The 15,313-nt window shown below is 46.1% G+C and overlaps 1 protein-coding gene across 3 annotated transcripts in view; it reads left to right on the top strand.

The window, feature by feature from the left end:
• Positions 1–1,648: 1,648 nt before the first annotated feature.
• Positions 1,649–15,313, top strand: part of EIF3A (eukaryotic translation initiation factor 3 subunit A) — a 31,744-nt gene continuing 18,079 nt past the window's right edge. For 2 of the 3 annotated variants that reach the window (XM_058671567.1, XM_058671566.1), the window contains exons 1-7: positions 1,650–1,885; positions 7,308–7,498; positions 7,651–7,787; positions 8,078–8,241; positions 9,499–9,698; positions 11,056–11,264; positions 11,746–11,917. In XM_058671567.1, the coding sequence (XP_058527550.1) occupies positions 1,837–1,885; positions 7,308–7,498; positions 7,651–7,787; positions 8,078–8,241; positions 9,499–9,698; positions 11,056–11,264; positions 11,746–11,917 (1,122 nt within the window). In that variant the 5' untranslated portion in view covers positions 1,650–1,836. Of the gene's footprint in view, positions 1,886–7,307; positions 7,499–7,650; positions 7,788–8,077; positions 8,242–9,498; positions 9,699–11,055; positions 11,265–11,745; positions 11,918–15,313 lie in introns of all 3 variants that reach the window. The other variant, XM_058671568.1, reaches the window with a different exon arrangement.

Here is a 15,313-nt window from a genome sequence, read left to right as displayed (position 1 = left end):
GTAGATCTTGGACTTCATTTCAATCTTCCAAGTTTATAGTTTGTCTTATTGTCAGTCTAACTAAATAGCAAGTAATAATGCTTGAACTCATTTTATACTTTTTTTTGTTAAATATTTATTTTTACTGTAAAGTCAGATATACCGAGAGGAGGAGACACAGAGAGGAAGATCTTCTGTCCCTTGAGTCATTCCCCAAGTGACCTCAGTGGTCCGTGCTGCGCTAATCCAAAGCCAGGAGCCAGGAACCTCCTCCAGGTCTCCCACGCGGGTGCAGGGTCTCAAGGCTTTGGGCCATCCTCGACTGCTTTCCCAGGCCACAAGCAGGGAGCTGGATGGGAAGCAGAGCTGCTGGGATTAGAACCGGCGCCCATATGGGATCCTGGCGCATTCAAGGCGAGGACTTTATCCGCTGCTAGGCCACGCCGCTGGGCTCCATTTTATAGTTTTAAAAAAGACTTTTATTTATTTGAAAGACACTGCACAAGAGAGCGAGCGAGCTTCCATTTGCTGGGATCTGTGGGCCAAATGCTGCTTCCATTTGCTGGTTCACTCCCCAAATTTCTACAATGGTCAGGGCTGGGCCAGGCCAAAGCCATCATCCTGGAACTGCATCTGCGTGTCCCAGTGGGATGGTGCGGACCCCAACACGTGGGCCATCTGTTGTGACTATTTTGGTCCACATTTGCATATCCTAAATTTTCTAACTTTATAACATATTTAGATAAATAGAAAAACCGAGGGGTAGGTGTTTGGGCTACTGATTAAGGCAACAGGTGTCATCTCACAGTACCGCACTAGCTCCTGCAGAAGACACTGGGATGGGGTGGGCAGCGGGTAACTGGCCTCCCCTACACAGGGACCCTGGAATGAGTTCCTCCCAGTTTCAAACAATGAGCTATCAGACGGGAGAAAAAAAAATTTTTTTTGTGGGTGTTGTGGTTTCCTATTAATGTGGTATGCCTTCCTAAATTCGCTTATTTTATCTCTTCGCAGAAAAACTTTTCATACATATGCCTTAACTTAGTCCACTGCCATTTTTTTATCATGAGTTTGAGAATTTGGCGAGCAGGTGTAAGCGGTCTTCCGTGTGTCTGCCCCAGTTAAATATGTTCGTTTACACTAAGCAACGCGGGCGCACCTGCACACCGGGCCTGGGCCTTCGCGGCGTCCCTCCGTCCCCACAGAGGCGCTCGCTGCGACATCAACGCTTTCACCTCCGCAGGATCAGCGACGACCCTGCTCGGTTCCTGGGCCTCTCCCAGTATCCCAGTATCTCTCTCCCAGGCCTGCGCGCCCGAGGACAGGCCAGCACTGATCCCCAGCCATGGGCGCCGCCGGCATCAACACACCTGCTGCATGCATGGCCTTTAAAGCAACCCGGCATCCCAAGAGCAGCTATGGGACCTCACGCACAAGCTGAGCACGAACCTGTGCAGACACCTGCCTTTCCCGCGAACTCACCACTCCTGCCCTGGCGCCTTGGCAACCCTCGTCCCCCAACGCTGCCCCGCGACGCCCGAGCGCGAACGCCAATCCCGCGCCCTCCGACGACGCCGTACGCTGCCACGTCAGCCGGCGTGCGCGAAGCCAGCGCGGCTGCGCGTGCGGAGGGGGCCGGGCGCGCGGGGAGGCCCGCCTCTACATCCGGGGCCTGGGCCGCGGCAGTGCCGCCGCGCGGGGATCACGTGGCCCCTTCCTTTCCGTCTCTGGCCGGCTGGGCGCGGGCGACTGCTGGCGAGGCGCGTGGGTCCTCGCGCTGGTTCCCCTCCGTCCGCTTTCCCGGCCCTGGCCACTGGGGAGTTCGCTGACGCCGGGTGACCCGAGCCTGCCGCCAAGATGCCGGCCTACTTCCAGAGGCCGGAAAATGCGCTCAAACGCGCCAACGGTGAGTTGGGCAGGGATCGGGGCGCGCCGGCCCGGGCGGCCGGAGGCCTCGGAGGCCTCGGTCCCGGCCCGCTCCTCGCTGCTCGGCCGCCCGCCTACGGGCGCCTTTCCGGCCCGTGGCTGGGCTCCGCGTCCCCTCCCAGGCAGACCGAGTGGGAGTGGGAGGCGCCGAGCCGGGAACCGTCGCCCCGGGGGCCCTTCCCTCTCCCGCCGCCCGCTGCTGCGTCTCAGCGGCTGCGATCCTGGGGTCCGGGCGGCCCCCGGTCCCCGCCCCAGGCTGGCCTTCCACCCCGCGGGGCTTCCGCCTGCCTAGGTCCCGCTGCCGGGCCGCCATCTGGGAGTGCCGGGGAGGAGGAAACATGGCTCCCTCCCGGGGACAATGCACGCGAGCGTCTGGGCTCCACCTCCCGCCGGGCCGCAGCCCGGCCGTGTGCCCCGGCCCCCTCTGCGCCCTCCCCTCCCTCGTCCCAGGCCGTGCGCCCAGGCTCTCCCCTGCGCTGGGCCGACCTGGGGCAGGGTCCACTCGGCCTCCGCCCGGCCACAGGGTTCACTTTGGGGCCTCTGACCCATTTCGTCGGCTTTCTTGTTTGCTCCTGGCATGGATTAGGGGGCAGTCCGAAAGGAGAATCCGAAGCGCAGGAAGTTGGAACGGAGTGAATATTGGAAAGGGATTATGAGTTCTCGCTTAAAGAGGACGAAACAGAGAGGAGAGAGAATTTCCCAAGGTCACTCGGGGAATGAGTTGTTGTGCGTAGGGCTGACCCAAGGTCTCAGTGTGCAGATCTGCGACTTTTCCACAAGTGCACGCATGGCGTGGTCCCTTGGGGCAGAGCTGGCGCGCCCAGGTCTCCGCAGGAGGCATTTATTACGTTGCGTTACGAGGATGCAGGGCGTTTTATGCGTGTGTCTGGTCTTTAAAAGCGTTCTCGTTAAAGTTTTTTTTTTTTCCTTTAAACATACCCATGTTTAATCCGTATCTTGTTTTCACCTTTTGCTGGCCAGGTCGTAGGTGGATGTTGGAGTCTTAAAGTGCAGACGTGTTTGGGCGACTTATCTTATTAGCTTGCCTGAAATTTCATTTTGTGAAAAGCTTAGTTGAAGTCATTAGGCAAAATCGGTGCCAGTGATATTCTGTCAGCCCCTAGATGTGTTGCTCACATCCTTTCTATTTTAAGCCAAAAGTAGCACTTCTGCGGAGGGGGGAGAGACCAGTCTGGAGGAGGATAGGTCCAAATTCTGAGGATGGTAGTAACTATTAAAGCGTATGCACACGACATCCTAAATTGGATCAGTAATTGTAATGGAGTGCTAAGGAAAGACAGGTTCAGGTACTGTTTTAGTTTATGAGAAAAAGTAAATTGAAGTAGAAGCCCATTACAGCAAACTGTGCTTTAAAATTGCAGATTATGGTATAGAAAGTGGCCTCCTGAGCTGTCTGTAGGTGTGTTTTATGCTCCATTGTACCCCACCCCGACGTCAGGAGGCTGAAGTGCTGTGAATTTCAGTGGCCCAAATTATACACATTCAGGGCTGTTCCCTTCCTAATCCCTGCCTTTGGAATCTTCGCATGGATTTAACACTTTAGTAACTTTTGAAAATTAGAATACATACAGGAAATCAAAACTTTCAGTTTCTAAGCTGCAGTTGGCTTGATTCATGATGTGAAAGTTGGGGACAGCATCTGAGTTTGAAGCAGGATGAGAAGAGGATAGTGTGGGTGTGAACTTGACCTTTGTCTGAGAAGGCATGCCTGCAGTGTCTAGCTGCTGGAGAAGCCTCTGCGGGCAGCCTTCCCTCCAGTGCTGCCTCTGCCTGTGGTTTTAGGAATGAGCAGGCCTGCTGGGCCAGGGCTAGGACACCTGGACCAGGACAGAGAAACGGCACAGCAGTCTTTGGTCTGAGCATCTTATCTGTAACATTTGTAATGCCAGACATTTCAATTCACTGGCTTATCTCAAAATGTAAATACATTGGAACACAGTAGTTTTTCAACCCAGCCTGTCTGTATCAGAGGAATATTTTTAAGAGAACAGATTTATCACAAAGTCAGATATACAGAGAGAAGGAGAGACAGAGGAAGATCTTCTGTCCCTTGAGTCACTCCCCAAGTGACCTCATTGGTCCGTGCTGCGCTAATCCAAAGCCAGGAGCCAGGAATCTCCTCCAGGTCTCCCACGAGGGTGCAGGGTCTCAAGGCTTTGGGCCTTCCTCGACTGCTCTCCCAGGCCACAAGCAGGCAGGTGGATGGGAAGTGGAGCTGCTGGGATTAGAAATGGTTCCCATATGGGATCCTGGTGTGTTAAGGGCGAGGACTTTATCCGCTGCTAGGCCACTGTGCATGCCTTGCCTTTAATTTTTGATTTGAATTCAAAAACCAGTGTGTTAAGACCAAGTTGCTACTACTACAGGCACAACTGAGTAACATTATAGCTTTTCTGTTAGGTGTATTGCGCAAGTAAAGTTAAACCAAGGACTGACAGTAACTTTTACTATCTAGGTAGATACAGAGTTTCTGACAGGTGTCTGAAAGGTAAACTCAGAATGCTTACTTTCCTATGAATAGTTTATAAATTCTAGGTTCTGGTTTTAATGTCTGGAAGATTAATGTAGACATCAGCTGTGATGGGTGTTGAAAAGCTCCCTCCCCTTTAACTCATTGAGAGAAACCAAGTCCTCTTTGAGGAAGTTGGGGTAGACTGGAAGATTCATCATCATTGAGTTCTATGAAAAGTTTTTTTTCCCATTCCAGTGGTTTTCTTTCATAAACTTTTAACTTCCTTTTACTAACCATGTTGTCTTTATTTGATGAGGGGCAGGATGTCCGTCATAAACTTTCTCTTGCATTTGCTTTGGTTTGAGATAGTTTCAAAGTGAAGAAGTATGGAATTTGGGGACATGTTTGCCATGGCAGTGAAGTCCTGCTTGGGATGCACGCAGCTTCTGATCCTAGCCCCCTGCTGATGGGTGGGCTGAAGTGGGTGGGTCCTTGCAGTTGAGATCACTCGGTGTCCCTGCATTCAGCCTGGGTTATCTCTGGACTGGTCACAGACATTTGGGGAGTGAGCCACGGGTGTTGGGGCCATTGGTTAGGCTTGCTCACTCTGCCTTTCAAAAGCAGGGAGGAATTGGAATTGGAAGTTTTGATTGACTTTAAGAAGGAGAAAATGCTTTTTCTACTTTTTTAAAAAGATTTATTTTTATTACAAAGTCAAATATACAGAGAGGAGGAGAGAGAGAGAAGAAGATCTTCCCTCCGATGATTCACTCCCCAAGTGAGCGCAACAGCCAGGAACCAGGAACTTCCTCCAGGTCTCCCACGCGGGTGCAGGGTCCCAAAGCTTTGGGCCGTCCTCGACTGCTTTCCCAGGCCACAAGCAGGGAGCTGGATGGGAAGTGGAGCTGCCGGGATTAGAACCAGCGCCCAGATGGCATCCTGGTGTGTTAAGGGCGAAGACTTTAGCTTCTAGGCCACACCGCCGGGCCCGCTTTTTCTGTTTTTAAACAAGACTCCCATTTAGAGTAAGAGATGGGGAAAGTGGGTTATCTGTAGACAGTTTTTATCCTGTTATCATTCTGCTAGCACCAGCTCATCAGTTTAATTTGATTTGTGTTATAAACGTTGGTGATGCTTGTGTGTAGCAGTTTAATGTGTAAAATTTTAGTACTGTAAAAATGAGATTTTAGTACTGCTACTGTGTTTTTTTTACAATGTAAAGAATCGAACAAAGTGTCAGCATCTCTTATGGGTGGTGGTTCTGGTCCCAACTGCTCCACTGCCCATCCAGTTCCCTGCTTGTGGCCTGGGAAAGCAGTAGAAGATGGCCCAAAGCCTTGGGACCCTGCACATGTATGGGAGACCTGGAAGAAACTCCAGGGTCCTGGCTTCAGATTGGCTCAGCTCCAGCCAGTGTGGCCATCTAGGGAGTGGACCAGCAGATGGAAGATCTGTTTCTCCTCTCTGTATATCTGACTTTGCAATAAAAATAAATACATTTTAAAAAGATAGGTCTATTTCAAAATAGAATGGTGGAGAGAGAGAAAGCTTCCATCCTGTGCTTCATTCTCTAAATGGTTGTCCACAGCTGGGGCCTGGCTAGACAGTGGCCAGGAATCAGGAACTCCATCCGGGTCGCCCCTGTCAGTGGCATGAACTCGGGTGCTTGAGCCTTTTGGTCTGTTTGCAGGTATATTATGAGGGAGCTGGGTTGGTGTCATTTAGCTGGGGCATGTGGGTGTAGACCATCCCAAGCAGTGGCTTAACATGCTGTGCTGTGGTGCCAGCCCCTCATATTGATAAATAGTTCTTGAAGTACCTGTTATTGGTCTCTAATTTCCTCATGTTTAGTAAATAAGTTTGGACAATCTGTTTATGGATTGGAAACTGGATATTGTTATTCTGTACATCTATACACTAAGTGCTATCCCTATCAGATCCTACAAACTTACTGTAATGCTTAGCATGGAAAGGCAGAAAACCCAGGTAAATCTGACAGTGAGGAACAAAGTTGGAGCACTAACCACCTGGTTTCAAGAACCTGGTTTCAAGAGTTCTGTTAATCTACATAATAGAATACCCAGAAATAGAATAATAGATTAAGCCACTTTCTGTAGAGCTGGCGCTATGCAGGCACCCATATCGATTGCTCCACTTCCAATTCAGCTGCCTGCTAACAGCCTGGGAAATAGTGGAGGATGGCCCAGAATGCTCGGGCCCTGCATTCTGTGACAGAGCCTGGAGGATGCTTCTGGCTTCAGTCTAGCCCTGCCCTTGCTGTTGCAGCTGATGGAAGACTCCCCTCACCTGCTCTGTCCCCCTTTCTGCAACTCAGCGCTTCAAGTAAATAAACACATCTTTTTAGAAAGAAAGCTCAGCAACAGACCCATCTGAGTGTGTATATATAGTCATTTGATCTTGGCTAGCAGTGGCAGTCTAATGTTTCCTGCCTTAGTGATGTGAACAGTTTCCTCAGCTAGATCTGGGTGACTGAAGGTAATTGGATTTTTTTTTATTAATTATTTTGCATTATGTGACAGTTTCATAGGCTCTGGGAATTCCCCACCCCTCCCCACGCCCCTCCCCCCTGGTGGATTCCTCCACCTTGATACAGTATTACAGTTAAGGTAATTGGATTTTGGGATTTTCTTACTTCATGACTTAATTTTCTGGAACTTTTAAATCACAGTGGAATTGAGTGAAATTCAATTTTTCTGTGGACAGTGTTTTGAGAGTAGCAATCTTCACTGATTTATCTTGGATAATGATGGCATAATTTTCAAAGTCAAAAATGAATGTGACCCACAGAAAGTTGGTAATGATGAATAGGAATTAAAGCAGCCAGTTGAAATAAGAGTTAGACTTTGGTGTTGTATATGTCGATTTTAATGATCCTGAATTATTTCAGAATTTTTTTTTTTTTTTTCAGAATTTCTTGAGGTTGGCAAAAAACAGCCTGCTTTGGATGTTCTTTACGATGTTATGAAAAGTAAGAAACACAGAACATGGCAAAAGATACATGAGCCAATTATGCTGAAATACTTGGAACTCTGCGTGGACCTTCGCAAGAGCCACTTGGCTAAGGAAGGATTATACCAGTATAAGAACATCTGTCAACAGGTACGCATGAGTCAGTTTATATCTTGAAGGGATGCTTTTAAAGTTTGTGGAAGAGTTTCCTTTCAAAGTTAATGTACTTTATATTAAAATTTACTTTTGAAGCATTGTCTAGTTTCATTGGGAACAGTTTGTCATTTGGTTTCTGTTATTAGGTGAACATTAAGTCTTTGGAGGATGTTGTCAGGGCGTATTTGAAGCTGGCAGAGGAGAAAACCGAAGCTGCTAAGGAGGAGTCCCAGCAGATGGTGTTGGACATAGAGGATCTGGATAATATTCAAACCCCCGAGAGGTGTGTGGGCTAAACTTGAAAATGTATCTGATGGTCATCACAGAGAATGCTTGTTTGCCATTTTAAATGTGCAGTACAGTCCGAAATGATGTAATACTCAAAATTGTTGAAGGTAGAGCAGTGTAGCTCTAAGAGAAAATAGCATACAATAATTAAGATGTTTGATGAGCCTTTCACTGTATAGAGTTGTAGGAGCAGTTTTCACTGTTTTCAGATGATGATTGTTGATTTTGAATCATGTGACAGAGTGGGAAATCATGTCTGGTTACCGGGTTTTCCTGTCTTTGCAGTGTTCTGCTGAGTGCTGTAAGTGGGGAAGATACTCAGGATCGGACTGACCGACTGCTTCTAACTCCCTGGGTTAAATTCCTGTGGGAATCATACAGGCAGTGCTTGGACCTCCTTCGAAACAATTCTAGAGTAGAACGCCTCTATCATGATATTGCCCAACAAGGTAAAATGGCATCATGCGATCTGAATAAATGATTCGAAAAGTTGATAATCTCTTATGATTTGCAGACTAACCTTTTCTTTCTTAGTACTTAAAATCAACTAGTGTTGGACATTATTGGAATAAAATTGACATTTTAGTCTTAAGTGTTGCATTAGCAGCTAGTTTTACTAGTTCAGAACACTTACACATGAAATGCACATGCAAAGACTTGAACATGGAATTCTCCAGGTTGGAGAAAAAAAAAAAAGAAAAGGAACTCTCCAGGTGACTGGGAAAAACTCCATTACTACAAATTCTTGGTCGGCTCTTTGCCTCTTGGGTGTCAAAGGTTTCTGCATTTAAAGAATTCTGTGAGTGTTGGTGGTTCGTCCGTCCTTCTGTCCATCCATCCATCCATTGCAGTAGTACTGAATACAAGATGCAGTCGTGAGGAACATGGACAATCCTAGTGTCAGTTGTTACTTTAATGTGTGTTGAGCCTTGGAGGGCTGGGCTGGACACATCTGTGGAGAGTCGGGATGTGGCTTTGTCACTGGCTGCTGCTGCACTGGGATGCTTGGGCGCATGCTGCCGGTCTCACCGGGTGACCAGCATGTGTCAGTGCTTTTGGACTAGGAGTGCTTAGCTGGGGTATTGGAGCCTATGTTTTTGTTTACATGGGTTGCATATGAATTTTCACTCGACACAAGTAAACTTAGGCTTTTTGATGATTAATTTTAACTTTAATGTCTGTTGAATGACTTTTAAGAGTACAGTAATTCTAGAACAATAATATTAATATTACGTATGTGTCAGTCAGAAGTTACTGTACTTCAGTGATGGCCAAGCAGTTCACATACATGTGTATATACAGTTGCAGTTAGGTCTCTGCCAATCTCTAGTTTTAATGAGTGTAAGAGCATATTGCTTTCTTTGCCACTGTATCTCAGATTAGAAATTTTTGTAGGATGTGAGGTGTTAGAAGATCTGAATTCCAGTTGTTTTCCATTTGTAAGCTTCTGGAACTCCAGCAGAACCTGGAACTAGGGCAGGATTTTATCTTTATCTTTGGTTTTGTAGAGGTCAGTTAAAAGCCTAGTGAGAAAATGATGATGATAATAATAAAATGTAAAAAAAAAAAAAGCCTAGTGAGGACATGGAGTGATGACACTTCATCAGTCAGCTTCAGAAACTGGTGATGAATCTTAGTATATGAAATATAAACTTTAAGTTGACGGTAGAAGTTTCCTAATGTTTTTTTACCATGTTTGTTTATAGCCTTCAAATTCTGCCTTCAGTATACTCGTAAGGCTGAATTCCGTAAGCTGTGTGACAATTTGAGAATGCACTTAGCACAAATCCAGCGCCACCATAACCAGAGCACAGCCATCAATCTGAATAACCCAGAGAGCCAGTCCATGCATCTGGAGACGCGGCTCGTGCAGCTGGACAGCGCCATCAGCATGGAGCTGTGGCAGGTAGGTTGGCATCGCAACAACAGTGTGTTTCTTACTGCTCTCTGTTCCCTAATGAGAATCATCTTGGTGTGCATTGGTTAATTCTAATAGGTAAATTGAGAAATTTAATGTTGTCTGATGGATTAAAAATACTTTTAGACAGGAAGCTCAGAATATTTTTGTTTGCTTGCCTGTGAAATCTGGGCCAAATCGTGTGATTTGTTCTAGTCCAGTTTCTGTCTTGCGCTGCTCCTAGCATGGTTCCGTGACTGTTGTCAGTGTGGAAATAGGTAAGTTGTTAATATGGACAGAGAAACATGTAGACAACATTTTTTTTTCCCCAGTAGATCTGTTTTTCCTTTCTTCTTTTTTTTTTTTTTGTTGTTAAAGATTTATTTACTTGAAAAATTTACAGAGAGGGAGAGATCTTCATTTGCTGGTTCACTTCCCAAGTGGCTGGCCTAAACTGAGGCAGGTACTTCTTTGGAATCTCCCACATGAGTACAGGGTCCCAAGCAGTTGGAAATGAAAGCAAGTGACTTGTCTGGCTGCCGTGGGTCATTTACTGGGTATTCCCCGGTGCTACTCTGGTGTGTGGTGAATGCCATACATTGGAGGTCTTGGGAGCTGAGAAACTTGTCTTCTCAGCCTGGCCTTTGTTTTAAGAATCTAAGTAGTTCAGGGGCTACCATTATGAAGAGCAGCTGACTTCAGCATTTCCTGGACAGTGGTTTGTGTCCTAGCCACTCCACATGTAATTTTCCTGCTATAGCCTGAGAACACAGCAGAAGGTGGTCCCAGAACTTGGGACTCTGCCACCGTCGGGGGAGAGTAGGAAGAAGCCATGGCTCTTGGCTTTGGCCTGGCCAACTGCTGGCTGTGGTAGCTATCTGGGGAATGAACCAGCAGGTGGAAGACAACTGTCTATATTTTTTAGTAAAAAAGAATACAGCTCAGACATTTTTATGTAGCCTTAAAAACTTGAAGCCTTTTCATTTTTGGCAAAAATGTGTAGTTTAAACTAGAACAAGCCAAAAATTCAGAGTTTTCAGCCCAATGAAAATTGATCTGATCTTTTGCTTGTCCTATAATATGTTCTTTTTCTATTGGGATGCCCTTGTAAAATGCTTCTTGTAGAAAACAAGTTATTACTGTTATTAAGAAATGGATAAAGGAAGAAAAATTCGTTGTTTCCGTCACTGAGAAACAGCTTGTTTGTTCTGTTCTGCATCCTTCAATTTTTTTTCTTTATAGTGCTCAGGTAGTATATTATATAAATATTTTCCTTTCAGCGTGCTCTATATTTTGGGTTTTCATAGATGTGTGAATTAGGTTTGCTTTGTAATAAAAGGACTGTGATCTATGCTGTTGATTTCAGGAAGCGTTCAAAGCTGTGGAAGATATTCATGGGCTGTTCTCATTGTCTAAAAAGCCACCTAAACCTCAGTTGATGGCAAATTACTATAATAAAGTCTCAACTGTGTTCTGGAAATCTGGAAACGCTCTTTTTCATGCATCTACACTCCATCGTCTTTACCATCTGTCCAGAGAAATGAGGAAGAATCTTACACAAGAGGAGATGCAAAGGTGAGGCTGCCATACAGCTGGGCAGTGGTGAAGTGAGAACTGGCTTGGTCCAGGTCAGGATTTCTCAGCCTCCGCACTGTGTACGTTTTTGGTTGAATAGTTCTGTTATGTGGGAATTGTCCTGTACATTGGAGACTGTCTTTGAAGCACCCTTCCCCTTTCCTGTTATAATTGTTCACTTACGGTATTTTAGTAACACCCCACCCCCCTTTGCCATTTATTTTACCTTGGTTGGTGAAGCTGCTTTAGTTTATTTATGAAAGTATGCCTTCTCTGCCATTTAGCCACAGTCTTATCGAAAGCTATGTCAGTACCAGGTGGGTGGATAAAGTAGGATTCCACAAGTATTCATTAAAGCAGAGCTTGTTTAATTCATCCCATGTCATGATAGAATAAGATTTGTAAGTTACTGTGATGTCCATATTCTGCCACATTTTACCAGATGGTTAGAGTGCTTTTCTGCTTGCTGATGATTCCACAGGATGTCTACCAGAGTCCTCCTGGCCACGCTTTCCATCCCCATCACACCCGAGCGCACAGACATTGCTCGGCTTCTGGACATGGATGGTATCATAGTGGAGAAGCAGCGTCGCCTGGCAACACTGCTAGGTCTTCAAGCCCCACCGACTCGAATTGGCCTCATTAATGATATGGTTAGTGTGAGTTTCAGTAACTAACTTGCTCCACAGTTGCAGCAATTCATGATTAAATTGTGGAAGTGCTCTAGGGCATTCAGGTGCATACTTCGGAACCCTGATGGAAATCAGCTTTGTGTTTAGTTGAGATGAGTGAGCATGCTGGGGTTCAGTTGATGTGGCCTTTGAGGCAGACCTTGGACTGACTGAACACAGTAGAGCACTCAGTGCCCAGGGTCATGGGTCATGGCTGATTAGGTGGCAGTCATAGGAAATGTGGTAAGGTCAGGACAGCAGATCAGAAATCTAGGTCAGTTTTGGTTGCCTAAACTATACTGACTTGTCTTAAACTCTTGTGTTATTAGAGGAGTGTTTTTTTTTTTTTTTTTTTTTTTTTTTAAAGATTTATTTGTTTTATTACAGCCAGATATACAGAGAGGAGGAGAGACAGAGAGGAAGATCTTCCGTCCGATGATTCACTCCCCAAGTGAGCCGCAACGGGCCGATGCGCGCCGATCCGATGCCGGGAACCTGGAACCTCTTCTGGGTCTCCCACGCGGGTGCAGTGTCCCAAGGCTTTGGGCCGTCCTCGACTGCTTTCCCAGGCCACAAGCAGGGAGCTGGATGGGAAGTGGAGCTGCCGAGATTAGAACCGGCGCCCATATGGGATCCCGGGGCTTTCAAGGCGAGGACTTTAGCCGCTAGGCCACGCCGCCGGGCCCTTTTTTTTTTTTAAATAATCTTACTTAGTGGATTAGGGTACAAAGGATCAAGGGCTGCAGGAAAGTGGGTAATACTGTTGTTTCCACACTAATATCATTTTCCCCCTGTATCTGGGGTCAAGGGAGAAACAAAGGGAAAAGCCCCACCCAACCTCCCTCCCATCCCAAGTCCCCGACGTGAGGCACGCTTCGAGGGTCCTGCAGTCTCGCCGCTCTAATTGCGATGAAACCTATTCAGGATCCACTGGCTGACATTGTCTCTTCATGGTTGCGGTTCTGAGATGAGCAGTTCAGTTGGAGGGATCTCCAAAGAAACTTCGTCTGAGATGATCCCAGACCTGATTCTTGTGTGTGCTTGCCAGTACAGGGTCTGACACAGTCGCCCCAATCAGCTTTTGCACACGCTGGTGGTTGCAGTTGCTGGGTCAGTTCTGTTTCCAACCCTGTCTTCCACGTGAACCAATGGGTGTTGCAGTCCAGCCTGATCCTGCCCACTTCATACTGGTTGCCCTCATGCAAACCAGTGGGAGCTGCAGCCTAGTTGGGGTGACTCTCCATTACCCCCACCAGGCCTGCCCCACCCTGGCTCCCATGCATGCCAGTATGTACTGCAGGCTTGTTCAGTTTGTCCCACATCCCGTTTAGTTCTCGTACATGCCAGTGGTCATTGAAACCAAGTTCAACCCAACCAACCCTACTATCCAACCCACACACATCCTGGCAGGTGCCTTTCTGTCTAGCCACCCCTGTCCCTGTCCTGGTTTTTGTGCTTTCCAGTGGGAGTGGTAACCCAAGAGGGAGGTGCCCATTATCTCCCTCCTAGGCCACTCACAAGGAGTGTTTTTAATAAGATTTATACACTGAAATGAAATTAGGTATAAAATACAGTTGTTCTTTGCCCATGAATATGAAAGCCAACAGATGTTTGAGTCCCTTACATATGACGGCGTTATATTTGCATATAATGTACTTGTTGCCTTGTATATTGCGTAACTAATAATACAAAGTAAGTTACATGTTTTAGGGAATACAGGCAGGATAAAGAGATCTAATATTTGGTACGACACAATTTCTTTTTTTCCAAATATGTTGTCTGTGTTTAGTTAGCCAACTGTCCTTTTAAAATGTGAATTTCTAGGTCCCTCATTTATGCTCCATTAGCTTCAATGGTGGAGCCTGCCTTGTGCGTCTTCACAGGGTGTGGTTCCGTGGAGCTTTGTGGTATGTCTGTTCTGTGCCTGGCCAAGACACTTCACACAGAACATGTCTCCCTGGCAAGTTGAGGTTCTTGGGGCTTCACACCGACGCAGTGCTGATTAGTATAGCGGTTACTTCCAGCACATTTCTTTGAGGTAGGGGAAAAAGGAGCAGGTGCTAGAGGCAAGGATTGTGGAGATAATTTGGCTCTAAGTTTATGAAAATGGGGCTTAGACCAGTACATGTCCTTACCTGTGAGTGGAGCAGTTAAAGAAATGCCAGGGAGATACAGCAGGTGCAGCATGTTTTGATGCTGTGTAAATGACTAATCAGGAAGCAAGTCCAGTCACTGATGGCCTTAGTTTGCTGGAAGAGTCAATTTTGATAACAACTAGTAGGCTTTCTAGATAACAGCATTTTTCTTTTGTAGCATTATCTTGATAATAGCAGTGTAGATTTCCTTTGTTTCAACCTTCTCAGGAAAAAAGAACATGTAAAAGAATTTCTCTACTTTATCTCTGTGTTGTACCCTGTTACAATTGTCTGAAGTACAGTGTTTGGTCAGAATCTATGGATTAAGAATCTGAAAGATTAAGTGTCAAAGCAATTGCATTATACTTAGAAGGAAGTTTTATTGACAGATCGTTAACATTTGGCCAGCAGCCATGACATGAAGATGTGCTTATGAAGAGCAGAAATTTGGAGAAGGGCACTGGGTGGTGTCTGGAGAGTAAATAACTGCCCAGCGGTACTACTGTGAATGCTCTTATATGCTGTCATATGTCTCAGGTCACCATGCAGGTGAATTGCTGAGAGCAGGAGAGCTGACTGCATTATCTCAGGAAAAGACTGCGTAGAGTTCACGAGAGTGAATTTTAAATCGAAAATTCACTTACAAATTTTAGTGTGAAGAGTAATTAATAATAGCCTGTCATTCCATATAAGCTAATGGAATGTGTGCCCTGCTTAGCTGGGGTAGACAGAGGATGCTTCTGAGGGAGAGGTAGTCGGGTATTTTAGGAAATAGGTCATGCACCCATTCTGCATTGGTGCTAAACTTGGCTGGGAGTGCCTGAGTGTGTGGCTGCCCTCTGCTAGCAGGTGCATCAGCCTGTTTACCTGGTCTGCTCCTGTGCTTGCAAGTCTTGCTTTGACTTAGCATTTATTCTGCTTGCCCTATTTCCCATGGAACATGTGAAAGAGAAGATGGAATTTTGTATAATAGGCTATTCTTAGAGTTCTATGAAATTATAATAGCCTTGTTTTCTTTGTAAGAAAGAACTTGTGATTGGCTTTGTAGAGAAATTGAATTCTATTGAAATGAAATATTCATTTAATGACTTGTAAATATGGTTGGGTGAACTCTCACAGGGTTTTTGCTAAACATGCCACTCTTATCAGCCATTGTTCTGATGATAAACCACAGCTTGGTTTTATTTGTGTGGTTCACATAAAACGTCAAGTTTATGCAAAGGGAATGACATGCAGGTTTTCA

The sequence above is a fragment of the Ochotona princeps genome, chromosome 13 (genome assembly GCF_030435755.1).
Source record: "Ochotona princeps isolate mOchPri1 chromosome 13, mOchPri1.hap1, whole genome shotgun sequence".
In the NCBI taxonomy this organism is placed as follows: domain Eukaryota; kingdom Metazoa; phylum Chordata; class Mammalia; order Lagomorpha; family Ochotonidae; genus Ochotona; species Ochotona princeps.
Note: the sequence above shows the minus strand (reverse complement) of the source record. Positions and strands in the feature narration are given on the sequence as shown.